Here is a 14827-nt window from a genome sequence, read left to right as displayed (position 1 = left end):
GCTCCAAAGCTCCCCACAGGATTGCTCCTAGCCTGCTTTTCTGCTTTGCCCCGCCCTTGCCCACGTCTCCTGGGAGCACTTCCCCTATACGTCCCTCGCACAGGAATCCTGGTGTCCAGAGTCCAGCCTAAGGCCCAAGACAGACACCAGGGCTGCTTCTTTCCTTGGACATCCCCTCTTAGAAAACCACTGTGGCTTTGCAGCCTCCTCTAAGACTTGGGGCCGTGTCATCTGTAGGTCCCAACTGATGGGACTGCTATATATACACCTGTCTCAAATTGGACCCAGATTCTCTTTTAGAAATGCTGGTTAAGCAGCTTCAGGCACTCCATCGTAAGGCAATATAAATGAAGGGCATAAGGTAACAATTTGGGGTGGCTATTTGGGAACAGGGCTGCTGGGTGACCCTTCTACACACAAGCTAAGGAGAAGCAGGTGCAGAAGACCACATGGCCCATCCACTTCCTCATGAGTCCTTGGACCTCAGGAGAGACCCCTACTTATATTGAATCTCTTGCTCCATGAATTATCAGCAGTAAAAGATCTCTGACCAGGCAACCATAGATGCTCCTTTAAACATCCCAGGTACCTCCCAATCAATCAATGTCCCTGAGGCTAGGGGATGAGGGGAAACCCCGAGAGGCCACTGTCTCTGTCTGGGGCCATGTCCATTCTCGACATCAGCCTAGGTTGGGTTTGCAGGAACCAGTGGTGGGACAGGCCCCTGGAAGGCATGGGAAAGTCTGGGTTTCTGGAGCCTGGACGGACACCAGAGAGTATGTAGATGGCCTAGGGGACTTCAGCGACCCTAAAAGAGGCTGAGTCCCCAGCAACCACCAGACGGTGTACTTACAGATGGGGAGTCAGTGAGATTTTGAAATGGGTGACATTAAGTTTTTCAAGATACCACTGTACCTTTAATTTATTAGCTTTCCATAAAAACACATAACATACACAATCTACAGTATAGAAAGTATAATTTACAAAAATATAAAATCTTGGTTATTTTTTAGTATTCCCACCTTACTATATGTGTTATTTCAATATGCATGTTTAAACAACCCACACTCAGTGTGACTATCTCTCTGGGGAATGTTGTCAACGCCCTCCTTTTTTGTTGTTTTAAAATAAAATATATATATTAAGAAAAAGAAACCAACATTGGTTACATGTGCATACCGTATGAATAAAAGCTCTGCAGTGAAATTTGAAAGGAAACACCCATTTACACCACGATTATCCTGTTTTCCAAAATGACTATGTGGCCCAAAGTGTTCTGAACTGAGCATTTAAACAGAGTTCTTTCCGTGGGCAGGGAGCGAGCGCTCTAAGCTTTGCATAGTCTTCTTGCTCAGTCATGAGATGATGATCACATCAGCCAATGTCGTGGACACGTTTTCTTTTCAAGCCTTCAGAACAGTGGGTATGAATGATGGGCCACTTTCAGGCCAGGGCTAATTCCCAGATTCCTTCAAGGACTCAGGCTGGCATTTAAGGGGCTAGTCACTAGCAATGAAAGACCCCCAAATGATGCACTGGCGGACAGCTCTCTCTGGGCCCCAGTAATGTTGCCCATGAGCTCTGCTCTGTGTCTGCAGCTGACCACAAGTTATGTCCTGGCTGTAGAAGGCTCCGAGAAGGCGGCTCTGCTGGGCGTGGCTTCTTTCCACCCTGGAGTGGTCTCACCGGCAGGCACAGGTGTCCACGGACATGTTTGGGTACACCTTCAGAACCACATTCCGGTTCTCATCCAGGAAGAGGACCCCGAGGGAGTTCATCTTATCGGGAACACAGCAGGGCTCTGGGATGCCAGGGACTATGCCCACAGCCCTGACAATGCTCTGGATGGTGGCATGGTTGGATGGACGAACGATCTGCAAGGCAGGAAAGGAGTAGGGTTACCTCAGCTCTGCCCTCACCCATCCACCCACCCATGCTGTCCTCACAGTCCCAGGCCATACTGCTCTGCTGTTGTTCCCCAGCTGAGGCCGCAGAAGAGGCATCCACCTAGAGGAATGGACGAGATCCCAAGGCGGGGTACACGATTCCTCTAAAATCAGATGTATGCTGAGTCCCAGGCTGAGGTCTCCAAGAGGCCCCAGGCCTTCCTGCCCATTGGCTTCCCTGAGGCATGCTGTGTCCCCAACACGGCAGGGCCACATGGGGGCGCCTGAGTGTCACACATCCCCGCAGAGCACCAGGAAGCAGGCAGAAGCTGCCCAGAGGGAAAACACAGCGAGATGCCAGCACGGCCCTGATCTCGCAGTCTGAGGAGGGCAAGCATGCTTCCCATGAGGTCGTGCTCTTGTCACTGAAGGGAAAGCCTGGCATGTGTGTGGCAGTGTGACAGGCTGGACACTGACATTTCCTAGGGGCTGCCCTCCCCTGCATCACCCCTTTTTTTGTCAGCTCAGCAATTTTATGGGGTGAGTATTCCCTGGACTTTACTGGGAAGACACCGAGGCTTAAAATGACTGAGTAACTTGATCAAGACCCCCAGTCAGAAAGTGAGCTGGCTTGGAAAACTGTGCCCACCTCTGACAAGATGAACCAACCAGGGCATCCACTTCAGTGCATCACCAGCCAAACAGAGATTTTTATATGTAGTGCAGTTGAGGAGGAAGCCCTCCTGTGTCGGGGTAGTGGGAGGGGAGCAGGGTAGGGACCCCTGCATTTGCAACGTTCTGGCTGGTGTCCTGGAAGGTGGGGAGGCAGCAAGCCAGGTGATAAGCTAAGCGCATGGCTGACCAGCTGCAAGCCTTCAGGGTTCCGGGCTTGCATCTGCCTGGGCCTTTGCTAGACCCTTTAAGCAGGTCCTGTCTCTCTGTCAGGCACCTCCCTCCCTCTTGCACATGCACGGTTTTGAGGAGAAGCCACTTAATTCCCAAACACATTACTGCTGCCCCATGTCTGGGTCTGGACTTCCCCAGCTGACTGATTTATTTAAGTTCAAAATGGATTTATGCACTGACTTTCTTTTCTTGGAGGGAAAGGCATGACGTGCCCTGGGCAGAGTAACTAATCAGGAAGAAACTATGTGCTGAGTGCCCAGGGCTGACATCACAGACAGCCAGGCTGCTGCAGGGCAGGCTGCAGGAACAGGGATGGACTCAGTCACAGCCCAGGCTGGAGCGAAGGTGAGAATTGGAAAGCCTTAGGTTGGTGCAACAGACAGAATAGCCCAGTGCTGTGTGTCCTGCAGACCCTGTGCATAGTGAAGGCCTTGTGGATTCCTGCCCTGAGCTGCAAGGAGGGAGTCCACAGTGGGAGAGCCGCTGAGGCTAGCACTGTGCTGGTCACAGATCACCACACCCTGGGGTCCAGGCTGGGAACAGAAATGAGAGCCTTGGTGAGGATGGAGCTTCTGGGACCTGCCCTGTGTACAGGAAGCAGCATCTACTCAACCTCTGCAGATAGTTGCTATGTGGAGATGCGTTTCTAAAGACATGGATTCTCCTGCTTTTCAAAAGAATGTTCTGATTTTAAAGTCCCAACTCAACCAAGTCAATACTTCAAAAAACACAGCCAAACTCACACATATGTGGGCGGCAACTACCCTACGGGCTGCCACTTGGTGACGTATGCCTACCTATTTCCTGCCTGGAATAGACAGGAGGTACTGTTATTCCCATTTCGCAGATGGGAAACAGAAGTCCTGCAGGCTGAGGGGCTTGACGGTAGCGGCAGAGCTGAGCCTTAGAATCTGACAAAAGGCGGAAAAAACCCTACCTTAGGCATGGGGAACTCACATGCTCCCGCGCAGTAGTAGGCATCGAAAGATTTCGGTGAGATTATCCACTCATTCCAGCCGATGTCTGCGAAGTCCACCTTCAGGTACCTCCGGGAGCACACCCTCGGCTCGTCCCACTGCTTCCTCCGGGCCTTCTGCATCGTCTTCTCGTCGAAGTCCAGCACCTGCGAGGAGGCCATGAACACCTCCTGGCCCTTCTTCCTGCGGTCTTTGCGCCCTGGCCGGGGTTTCAGCGCCCGGAAGGGGCTGGGCCACAGCTGGTGCTTGTGGAAGTGCTGCGCGTGGGCGCGCGGCGGCCTCTCATCCAGCCCTGGCAGCTCGTTGTCCTGGAGGGGCCCGGTGGCCTGCGCGGCTCGGCGCACGCGGGGGTCCGCGGAGCTGTTGGGGGCTGCGTGGGGCTCGGGGTCTCCGGCAGGGAAGGGGTCGTATCTCTGCAGCGTCACCGCCACGCTATTGGGCTCCGAGATGGCCAGGTCGTTGGCGTAGACTAGGATGTAGGGTGCATAGGGGCTGGGCCGGGGCACCCCCGGGTCCCTCTCCTCGGAATCCAGCTGGGCGGAGAGGAGCAGCTCGCCATCCCGGCGGGCCGCCTTGACGATGGGGGAGATGTCCTTGGCCTGCCACAGGCCGCGCGGCGGGGGCGACAGGGCCATGGCCCCGCGGAGTAGCCCCTGTGTGGCCGTGTTCTGCGAGAGGCTGCGGAAGAGCAGGTGCTGGCGTGCGGGCGGGCCCAGGGGCAGCGAGCGCCCTGAAGCGTTCTTGGCCCGCGGCTTGCATAGCACCTCGAGCGCTCGGGGCCACCGAGGAGGCTCTGAGTAGAAGTGGAAAGTGGCCATAAGGATCGTTTCCGAGTCCTGCATGGAAGTCAGGTTGAAGAAATACACGGCCTTCTGGTCGACCACTTCTGTGAGGGAAGGAGAGACCACAGGCTGTGAAGTTCTCGCTCGCGCTCCTGAGGGTCTCCCACCCAGGGCTGGAGGAGCAATGCCCACAGATCCACACTTTCAGGACCGTCCTCCTCCCACACTTTGCCTCCCTCATTTCGTGTAATCCTCACATTAAACTGATGAGGGCGCCCTTTGCAATCCTCAGTGCACAGGTGAGGAATTAAGGTTGAGATTGTCAATATCCCATAGCAAACAACAACAAAAAGAAGGAACAACAAAGAAACAGGAGCAGACAGGGAGGCACTCAGGCCTGCTGGACTCCAAAGCTCCTGTTCGCTCCCCTTGGCCTCTACTGTCTCTGCATGCACAAATGAACAAATGTCACTGACACCTTCATTAAGTGCTCAGGACGGCTTGGGTTGGGTCCAAGCCCTGCATCAAGGCAGCCCCTCCTGTATTTGCACAGCCCTCTATTTATGCAATCAGTTTTTAAATGCAATCATTAAAATCACATTAAACCCAAACATTCTTCCAAAAGAGATGAAATAAACACTCATGCTTTTTGAGCACCTCCTAAGGGAAACTGGGATCAAAAATACAGCCATTGAGGCATCTGCTCTTTGTTCTGCCTGAGGACTTTTAAGATTGTTTTAAAAAGAAAAGAGCAATATCAGGATTACACAAGGCAACTTGACTAAATCTCCAAGGTCCAGATAAAGACCGGGAGGTCTCAACCATTACATCTGCAACTCGGTTCAAGAATGCTGCAGCTCAGCCTTCCCTGGGGCTGCCGGCCACTCCTTCCTATTTGTCTAGCGGAAGCAGGTGTTCCCCAGGGCACCAGAGCAGCATAGCCGTGTCAGCAGTCCCAGGAAGCTGCCCAACCTTGGCAGCAGCATGAGTATCGTGTCAGGTTTGAATTATCTAAACATTATTATATATCAGTGAGCGTTCTCAAATGGCCAAGTCGGATATAGGCTTCTGAAGAGTGGCGAGTCTTTCCTGGTGCCTCCCTAGGATGCTGCACACTAACAGGACACCAGAGAGGTCAGGCCGGCTTTCTCCTTCCCGCTGCTTCATTTCCTGACAACCAAGTGTCCTTCTGCTGGGGAATATCTGGAGAGGAGCAGAGCTCCCAAGCCCGGGAAGTGTGTGTGGGGGACACTGGGCTCTCCAGGGGCATGGATCAGGGACACAGCTTTCTGACCCCTGTACCTACAGGATCTGCAGGGATTTTTTTTTTTTTTTTTTAGCAGAAATATTCCGCTTTCTCTTCTTTGTTTCTGTTGGGAAGAAGGCATAATTCAACTGGGATTGTTCACATACTCTTAAGGGACTATGAGCGGGAAGAAACAGAAGCACATCTATGGAGGGCCTGATAAATAAATGCCAGTAAAGGCTCAGGTGACACTGAAGCCATTACCTTATTCAATCCTCACAATAAACCTGCCAGGACAGTGTCGCAGCCCCTCAACATGCTCCACACACAAGCAGCAGCCCAGGGTCTATATGCACATTTGAACCTCGCTTCCCCAAGCATGTAGCCTTGACTGCATGACAATGACTTCCACATTTTAATCAGCACTCCAGGGGGCTCTGGCCATCAGGGAAGTTTGGGAAGTCAGTGGCAGCTGACAGCTCACTCTGGTGCTAGTGGCTGTGTATCTGCAGCATCTGGGGGTGAAAGTTCACCAATAATGCTGCAACCCCACCCCCAAGCTAGAAAATGCCCTAGGAACCAAGCTCCCAGGACTCAGTGGGGCCACGCCCTGAACCTTGCTTTCCCCATCTGCCTCACAGGGACAACAGCCTCTATCTCACATAGAGGATTGTCTGGAAGATCACAGAAACAGCCTAGTGAAGTGCCAGGCACAAAGGAGGTGCCCCCAAATGTGCTTTCTGCCACTTGAGTCTGAAGGACCAAGGCTGGCAGAGCAAGCTCCCCTCCATCAACTGGGGTACCTTGCATTCACTGATCCAAATATCCGAGCTGCAACCCAGCCAACACAGCACCTTGCTTTTCTTTGATCTAGTTCAAGTCTCAACTCCTCCATTGCTCTGCTAGCAGCTTCACAGTGGGGAGGAACCTTTAAGGTTGTGCAAAAGGGTATAAGCCCTACCTCCATGTGACTTGAATGCCTCCTGCCACAGGGAGCTCACCTCTCACTGAGCAGCCTGCTCCGTGAAGACTCTCCCTGCTGGGGACTGCTGGGGACAAGATGGGTCACCCCCAGCACCAGTGCATGAGGGGCCACAGGCTGGTCCTCTCACTGGATGTGCCTGCATGTACCCAGTGCAGGGGGCTCCAGGCTGTGGCTCAGAGAAGGGACCTCAACCTGAAATCTCTCAGTTTAGCCGAGCCCAGGCCATAACAAAGAAGCTCCGAAGACAAAGTCGTTATTTCCTCTGATGTGTGCTGGTGCCCTGTGATTCATGTCTTTTCTCTCTCTTTCTTCTCTGCCTTCCTCCCATCTCTGTTTTCTTCCCCTCTTTCCCCTTTTCTATCCACCCTCTTTTCCTTTCTTTCTTCCTCTTCTTTTTGTTTTCCTAATAAACATTTGCAAAACTCCTACTCTAGGCTGTTGGGCTGACCAGGGTCATAACAAAGTTGCGCATGAGGAATTCAGCCTAGAGGGGAGACAGACTGGTAATGACAAAGACGCCCATCTTCAGTGTCTCCTCATGTCACAGTTTTACAGAGCACTGTCCAATCAAGGCCCCTGGTGTGCTGGGTGCATTCCATCACAGGTCACCCCCAAGCTCGGAGCCCTCCATTGCCCCCAAATAAAAACCCTTTACCAAGGCCTTACTTGATCTGGCCTGCCTACCTCTGCAACTTTATCTCCTATCCCCAGCCCAATCCCTCCCTTCTGCCCCTGTCACACTGGCCTTCTTGTCCTTCCAACATGTGGCTTTCGTCTCAGGACTGTGCCTCACGCTTCCTTCCACCTTCATGGTTCCCCATCCACCAGTACCACTCAACCTCTTCAGGTATCTGCTTAAATGGAACCTCCCGCAATGGGTCCCCTGGGCTCCCGTGGCTGGACAACAGCCCCATCACTCTGTCTGCCCCTGCTTCACTGGCCTTCAGAGCACTTCCTGGCATCCTGCTGTAAACTGATTTATTGCTCTTATCTTCCTAAAACATAAACTCTAACAGGACAGGGACACTGACAGTTTTATTCACTACTGCACCACTAGACCTCAGCATAAGGCTTAGGTGACAGTTGGAGCTCAGAGATGCATGTTGAATGAGATTGTCTGTGCAAATCCTGCCCAAGTGGGGACAAGAGAAAAGTGTGTTAACTTCAGTTAACACTGGGGGTTCCTGGCATGCTGCCCTACAGTGCAGTAACCACAGTCTTAAGAAATCAAGAAATCCTCATTCTTTACAAAGATGCAGCTGATGATGCAAATCCAAATGGAGACAGCGGGTAGCCAGGTCTTTAGCCAGACTTCCCCTTGAGCCTCATTGTTCTCATCTTTAAATTGGAACAAAATTGTTTATTAATTATGACATTCTGAGCTCCAAGTGTATGTGCTTGGCCCTATGTGGAGTGTTCTGCATGCTTGATTCATCATTTTCACCATGAGGAGAGTAGGGAGGGGTCATTCATTCTGTGCACAAAGAGCTGAAGCTTCAGAGAGGGTATGCAATTTGCCTAAAGTCACACAGCTGGCAAGGGGTGGAGTCAGGGCTTGTACCCAGCTCTGTGTGACCCCAAGCTCATGCCTTTTGCTCCTCCATGTGTTCTGGATATGTTCATGATCTGCCTAAGCGCTAACGGACAAAGATCACGTGCTGTGAACTGCAGCATGTTTTGCAAACAGAGGTCATTATTTTGGTAGTTTTGAGTTCTGGCTCCTTAAGAAGGGAAAGATCGACTTTATTTAGACAAGCTGATCTCTCAGTGGCTCTTGGGAATTCTCAGAAGTGTGATCAGGTCCACTTTGCTGGGCACTCAGCCTCCTTCCTGAGGGCAGTGGGGATGGTACTGGGGGAAGGGACCTTCTCACCCAAAGGTCTGTCCAGCCCCACTGCTGGTCAACTCTCAGGCCAAGAGCAGCCCCTCAGATGCTCTGCCCTATATAAAATGATTCCAAGACACTTTGGACATCTGTCCCTTCACCCACTGCCCCTCAAACAGCCACCAGGGCAATCAGTGAGAACGCTGGGCTTCGATGCCCGCACCAACAGAAGCTGGAGGAAGGGGCGGTGGGCCAGACGGTGCTGCAGAGAAAAGCAGGGAACTAACACGGATTTAGTATTTAGTGCCCGTTTCCATGCAGGCTCTAGGGTTGAGGTTCAACTCCTGCTTGCATTCCTTACTAGCTGTGAGGCCTCAGGCAAGTCATGGAAGCACTTTGTGCCTCAGTTTCTTCACCCATACACTGGAGAGAGTATTTGCACCTCCAAAAGTTATTGTGAGATCATCTCTGCAGAGCGCACTAACAGCACTGTGCCTGGCACCCAGCAGGGGCTCAGAACAGTTGTGGCCTCAGGAGCTACTGCCACCCTCAGGGCACCACACCCTTGCTCCCTGACCTCCTGCCCAGTGGGAGGCCTCACTTCCCTTCCAGCCCCTCCAGCAGGAACCTGAGAACTCTTTCGCCTCTCCCCCTCCTGCTTTTAACCAATCTCCAGGCCCTGTTTGCTCTGCTTCCTGTTTCTACACAACCATCCTGAACACAGCATCTTTCCACCCTGCGTTCAGGGCTCCAGCTCAACCACAACAGTGGTCCCAGAACTTTGTTGCCTCTTGCATCACACTCATGCCTCAAAAGCAAATTGTCTATTAAAGGTGAAAGGTTAAGATCCTTACTATGTAAAGAACCTTTGCATATCAGTAGGAGAAAGGAAGGACTCCCATACAAGGAGGCAGCTTCCACAGGAAAAATTGCAAATGGCCAGCAGGCATGTGGAAAAGCTCAAGATGACCCGTAATGAAAAAAAGGAATTTCAAATGGAAATACCTGCAAGTTTTACCTGCATGCTGACAATATAATCCATAAAAGATACATCCACATATATCTCACATATATATATCTCACATATATATCTCAAATATATTCATATATCCATATGTATCTTACATACAAGGGCAAAACAATGGAGATATAGATAGATAGTGGAGAAATAGATAGATAGATAGACAGACATGGCTGGAATGATTCTACCAAAATATCATACTAACAATTCTGGTTATATCTGGCTGTGATTAGGGATGATTTATGTTCTTTACTGTGATCTTCTATAATTTCCAGGTTTTCCCCAATAAGCATGCATTTATTTATAATCTCTCACTTTTTCTCCTTTATCCCTCTTTTCCCCTGCAGTCCCTCCTCTTCCTCCCTCTCTCTCCCTCTCTCCTTTCTCTCTCCCCTCTCTTCTTCTCTCTCTCCCTGGCTCCTTCCTTCTGTCCCTCATGCATGCACATTGTATATTGCCCCATTGCCTATGGAGGAACAAATTCATAATACTCATGGCTCTCCACAGCCTGCTTGCAACCTATTTGTCTGCCTCCATCTCCTGCCTTTCTCTCCTTGCGTTATCATTAAAACCAAACTCCTGGCAGTCTCTGAACGCAGTGGACAGCTTCACTTCTGTACCTGGCTAAGCCCCGCCTGCCCTTCAAAGTGGCTGGGGCCTGGCTTGCTCTGGGAAGGCTTTCCTGGCCCCACCCAGAGGCCCTGTCCCTGCCAGGTCAGTGCGCTCTTGGGCTCCTGCAGCACCCCTGCCCTCCTTCCTATATTTCACTCCCCAGACCCGCTGCCCTATTCTGCTGCTTACTTTGATCTGCCCTGCTAGTTTACGAGCTTTTCTGGGCATCTTTGGTGTTCCCTGAGCTTATAGCATCTGCCACCAAACCAAGTGTTTAGGAAATACTTAGGTAACTGAAATAAACTTGAATTTTGGCATTTTTGACAGGTGAGTATGTAGCATTATTCTCATTTTAGAGTTGAAGAAAACCAACTCAGTATCACATTGTTAGGTGACAAAGCTTACATTTAAACACAGGGCATTCAGTGGGAATTAGGGGTGGTCTAACCTTAACCCTTAGGGTCAGGCTCATAGGCTTTCTCCACCGATGCAGATTTAATAAGGAACAAAATGCACTTCAGGCCGGGCGCGGTGGCTCAAGCCTGTAATCCCAGCACTTTGGGAGGCCGAGACGGGCGGATCACGAGGTCAGGAGATCGAGACCATCCTGGCTAACACAATGAAACCCCGTCTCTACTAAAAATACAAAAAAATTAGCCAGGCGAGGTGGCGGGCGCCTGTAGTCCCAGCTACTCGGGAGGCTGAGGCAGGAGAATGGCGTAAACCCGGGAGGCGGAGCTTGCAGTGAGCCGAGATAGCGCCACTGCACTCCAGCCTGGGCGACAGAGCGAGACTCCGTCTCAAAAAAAAAAAAAAAAAAAAAAAAAAAATTGCACTTCAGGGAGCAATGAGGGAGGGAATGAAGGGGTGGCTGGTGTAATAACAGCAAGAGTTAATACACCATTGACACTTACATGTGTCAGGAATGGTGTAAGCACTTGATATATCTCAGTTTCCATTAAAAAAATTATATAAGGAGGGGAGCATTATTAGCTCCATTTTAGAAGTGAAAAAACTGAGTCATGGACAAGTTCAGTCCCTTGCCCACATCGCAGAATTGGGATTTGGACCCCAGCAGGCCAGCTCACAGCCAGCACTTGGCAGCTGAGCTGCGCTGTCTGGTGGCAGGGGAGGTATAGTTACGTGCCACAGGCTGTGGGGATGGAGGCATTTGTTGTTCAGGAAGAGGTGATGCCCCACTGAGGCAGCAGAGACCCACCACTGGGGAGCAGGCTGAGACTGGCATGTTCTCAGACCAGAGCTGAAACCTCCCACATGGGTGGCATCATCCATGAGAGAAGCGTCCCTGCCCAAACTCATACCTCCTCAGACAGGTCACTGGATCAGGAAGCAGGTGCATCTGAGGGCAGGCAAGGGGCTCGGCGTGAAACACTTAGACGAATCAAGGGAGGGGAGGATCAAGCAACCTGCCTGGGCCCCCACTGTATGCAAGGCACAAAACCTACTTAACATGGGTTAAGTTAATCCTCACTTCTTCACTTCACTTTACAGGAAACTGATGCTCAGAGAGGTAAACTAACCTGTGCCACAGCACACAGCTGGTAGCTGGTACAGCTGGGATTCACACCCAAATGTGCCTCAGGCTTCCAAAGAAGAGGGATTTGTCAGACACTCCAGACTACCAGAATCCTGATTTCCCAGGCTTGTCTGCTGCACCCTACCCCTCCCAGACCCTGGTCATAGCTCTGATGGAGATGACAGGGTGTGGGGAGTGATGGTGAGAATAGCAATGGCTTGGCAGATGGGAGGTGCCAACCTCTGCCACTGTGAACAACCCCTGAGTCTCAGTTTCCTTATCTGTAACGTGGGAATGCTGGATTTGAGACACTGTCTTCAGGTCCTTTTTGAGATTAATATCCTGAACTCCACTGCTACTTGTACTACCCCCTTTCTGTGAAAACAGAATGACACAGCGGGCATCTCCATGCCTGGCTGCAGCAAGTGAGTGGGTTGAGTGGGCAGGTTCACTCGTGTTGCAGCAGTGACCCTGCTGGCCTTGCTTCCTCAACTACAAGGCTTCAAGGATTGAGTTAATAGAGAAGCAAGGTCAAGTTTAAACCCACAGGAATACACATAATACTTAGCACGAGTCTTTGTGCTCCCAGGGGAATCCCGTACATCAACAGTTAATCTGACCAGTGCTGGGCTCTGAGCTTATACATATGACCTCATTTCATCTTTCCTTCAACCCCACAGGAGAGATACTGGCAAGCCTTGTCCGTTTTATCGATGAATACACTCAAGTCCATATAGCTTTAGTGATTTACCCAAGGTCATATTCATGCCAGATGATTCTTAAGTGGCTAAATTTAATAATGTTCCTCCAGAAATGGACCCCACATAGTGCAAGAAAGTTATGAGTGAGGATGGAGTTAGATCCAATTGGCCCGAAGCCCAGGGCCACTGACCTGGTGAGTCTGCTAAGTAGAGGAGGAGGGCATGGGGCCTCTTTGTGGCAGGTGCTCCCCAGTCCATGGTTATGAGAGATCATGGATGTTACCTTGAGTCACACAGCCAGTGACAGATCTGACCTCAGGTTGTCTAGCCCCACAGCTGGGCTTGTTTCCCTCTCTCTCAGGAGGGGAGCCTGTAGACTGCAGATTTTTCTCCTGTTGAATGGCCTCATCCTCTACAGAGCTGCAGGAGACCCCCATCCACATTTTCTGGAACATTATTCTGCAACCAGGAGTAATCACCATGACAACCAGGGTCTTCTCACCACCTCTGCGGCCCCTCTCTACCCAGGGCCTGCAAAGGTTGGCAGGTTGCTGAGGCAGGAGCCTGAAAGCGCTCTCAGAGCAGGGCAGCATGGGCCTCTGCAAGTGCCCTCTGCCCAGCTCCAGTCAAGGGGCTGAGGAAGTGGAAAGGTGGGACAAAGGCCGGAGACAGGCAGAGTGTTCCCACTGCCTAAGCCCCTGGGCTCTTCCTTAAACCCCTGTGGTCTGAACGCTTCATGCCAGTGCGTGGGAGTCCTCAATCCTGGGCAGCCAAGGCCCTTCTCAGTCCACTCTGCTTCCCTGGACACAGGAACCATGGCCGCCACCAGCTAGTGGCTCCTGCTTCCTAACAGGGCCCAGTGCCTGGAACTTCTGTCAGGGCTGCCTATGTTCACCAGCTGTGCCCTCCTCATTTGTAAAGTGCCCACATAAATGACCCTATCACAGGGATACTCCCCTGGCCCATGTCTCCTCTTCCACTCTGTGCTTAGAGCCTTGTATATGGGGTAGTAGGTGTCCAGCAATATGGGAGCACCCCGGGGCAGGACCTCTGTGCCACCCTGTGCCACTCTTGGTGCCCCACTGGAGGTTCAGGGCCTGGCATGGAGAGATCAGTGAATTATTAGTGAAAGAATGAATGAACCACCCACCCGTTGGCTAGAAGAGGAAAAGTAGAGGTGCACGGGTGAGGAGACAGAAAAGTGAGGAAGGTGGAGAATTAGGAGAAGGGGTCCTGGGGCACCCTCTACTTACCCAGCCTGGCCCTGAAGCTGCGGACCGTGTTGCCCCCTCCCGGCCGCGCGCCCCGCCGGCTGTACTTCTCATAGAGCCTGTGCATGTGGACAGCGACCATGTCCTGGGCGCCGGGGCCCATCGTGGCGGCCGCGTCCCCAGGGGCCCGCTGGGGATCCCTGTCCCCCTGCAGGCCGTCGGCGGCCGCGGGCAATGCGGACCAGGCGGGAGCCCTGTGGCTGCCGGCCGCGTCCCGGAGCAGCAGCAGAAACAGCGGCAGCAGCGGCAGCAGTTGGGGTCCGGGGCCCTGGCTGGTCCGAGTGGGGACACGAGCCATGGCGTGGTGAGGGCACCAAAGGGCCAAAGTCCAGGAGGAGGAAGGCGAGCGCGGGCGCACCGGAGGTTGCGGACTGACCTCGCGGCAGTAGGGCGCGCGGGGAGAGCCCTGGCAGCAGGGCGCTGGATACCGGGTTCCGCGCGGGGCGAGGGGCTTAGCGGAGCAGGCAGCCGGGCGCGTGGTCCGTGGGTACCGGCGGCCCGAGCCCCCGGACAGCGGTCACTGCCGTCCGGAGCAGCGCAGAGCCAAACCGAGCCCGAGTCGGCGCGCTGCCTCGGCGGACTCGCGCCGCGAAAGTTTGCAGCCCACTGCGCACCCGGCCCGGCGGGTTCGAGGGGCGGGACGGGGCGGGGCGGCCGGCGGCGCCCTCGAGGGGACCCGGCTGCGCGCCCCGGACCTGTGGGGCTGCCGCAGACACTGCCGTCCCCTGCCCGGCTGCGGTGTGCGTGCGCCCGTGTGTGGCAGCGTGCGCGCGCCGGGGTGTGCGCCCGCGAGTGTGGGGGGCGTGGGCGTGGGCGAGCGCGCTCCCCGCTCCCCTGCTGAGAGCCCGAGACCCAGCCCCGCAGCCGGCTCCTGTGTGTCGGCGCCGCAGCCTGGCCTGGCTGCGAGGGGGGCTGGGCGGCAGTTGGAGGGGGGCCTGCCTGCTGGGTTGCCCCTGCAATGGCATGCGATGGCTATGTGATTGCAAGATGACAGCTCCCCTGTGAGGACCAGAGAGGGGATACATGTGCGCCCAGTTGCCTCGGAGTCAGCGTATGTCCAAAATGTGAGAGTGTGGGG

At 53.2% G+C, this 14827-nt stretch overlaps 1 protein-coding gene across 1 annotated transcript; it reads right to left on the bottom strand.

Annotated features, from left to right (window-relative positions):
- Positions 1–888: 888 nt before the first annotated feature.
- GDF10 (growth differentiation factor 10) lies at positions 889–14507 on the bottom strand. The gene is made up of 3 exons (XM_050803179.1): positions 13732–14507; positions 3730–4655; positions 889–1874 (listed from the first exon to the last, which is right to left on the bottom strand). Exons 1-3 carry the CDS (start codon positions 14045–14047, stop codon positions 1683–1685), a joined length of 1434 nt encoding a protein of 477 aa, XP_050659136.1. The 5' UTR covers positions 14048–14507; the 3' UTR covers positions 889–1682.
- Between the last annotated feature and the right edge of the window lie 320 nt (positions 14508–14827).

The sequence above is a fragment of the Macaca thibetana genome, chromosome 9, assembly GCF_024542745.1.
Source record: "Macaca thibetana thibetana isolate TM-01 chromosome 9, ASM2454274v1, whole genome shotgun sequence".
Classification (NCBI taxonomy): Eukaryota; Metazoa; Chordata; class Mammalia; order Primates; family Cercopithecidae; genus Macaca; species Macaca thibetana.
The sequence above is the reverse complement of the archived record's forward strand: the minus strand, read 5'-3'. Positions and strand labels throughout refer to the sequence as shown.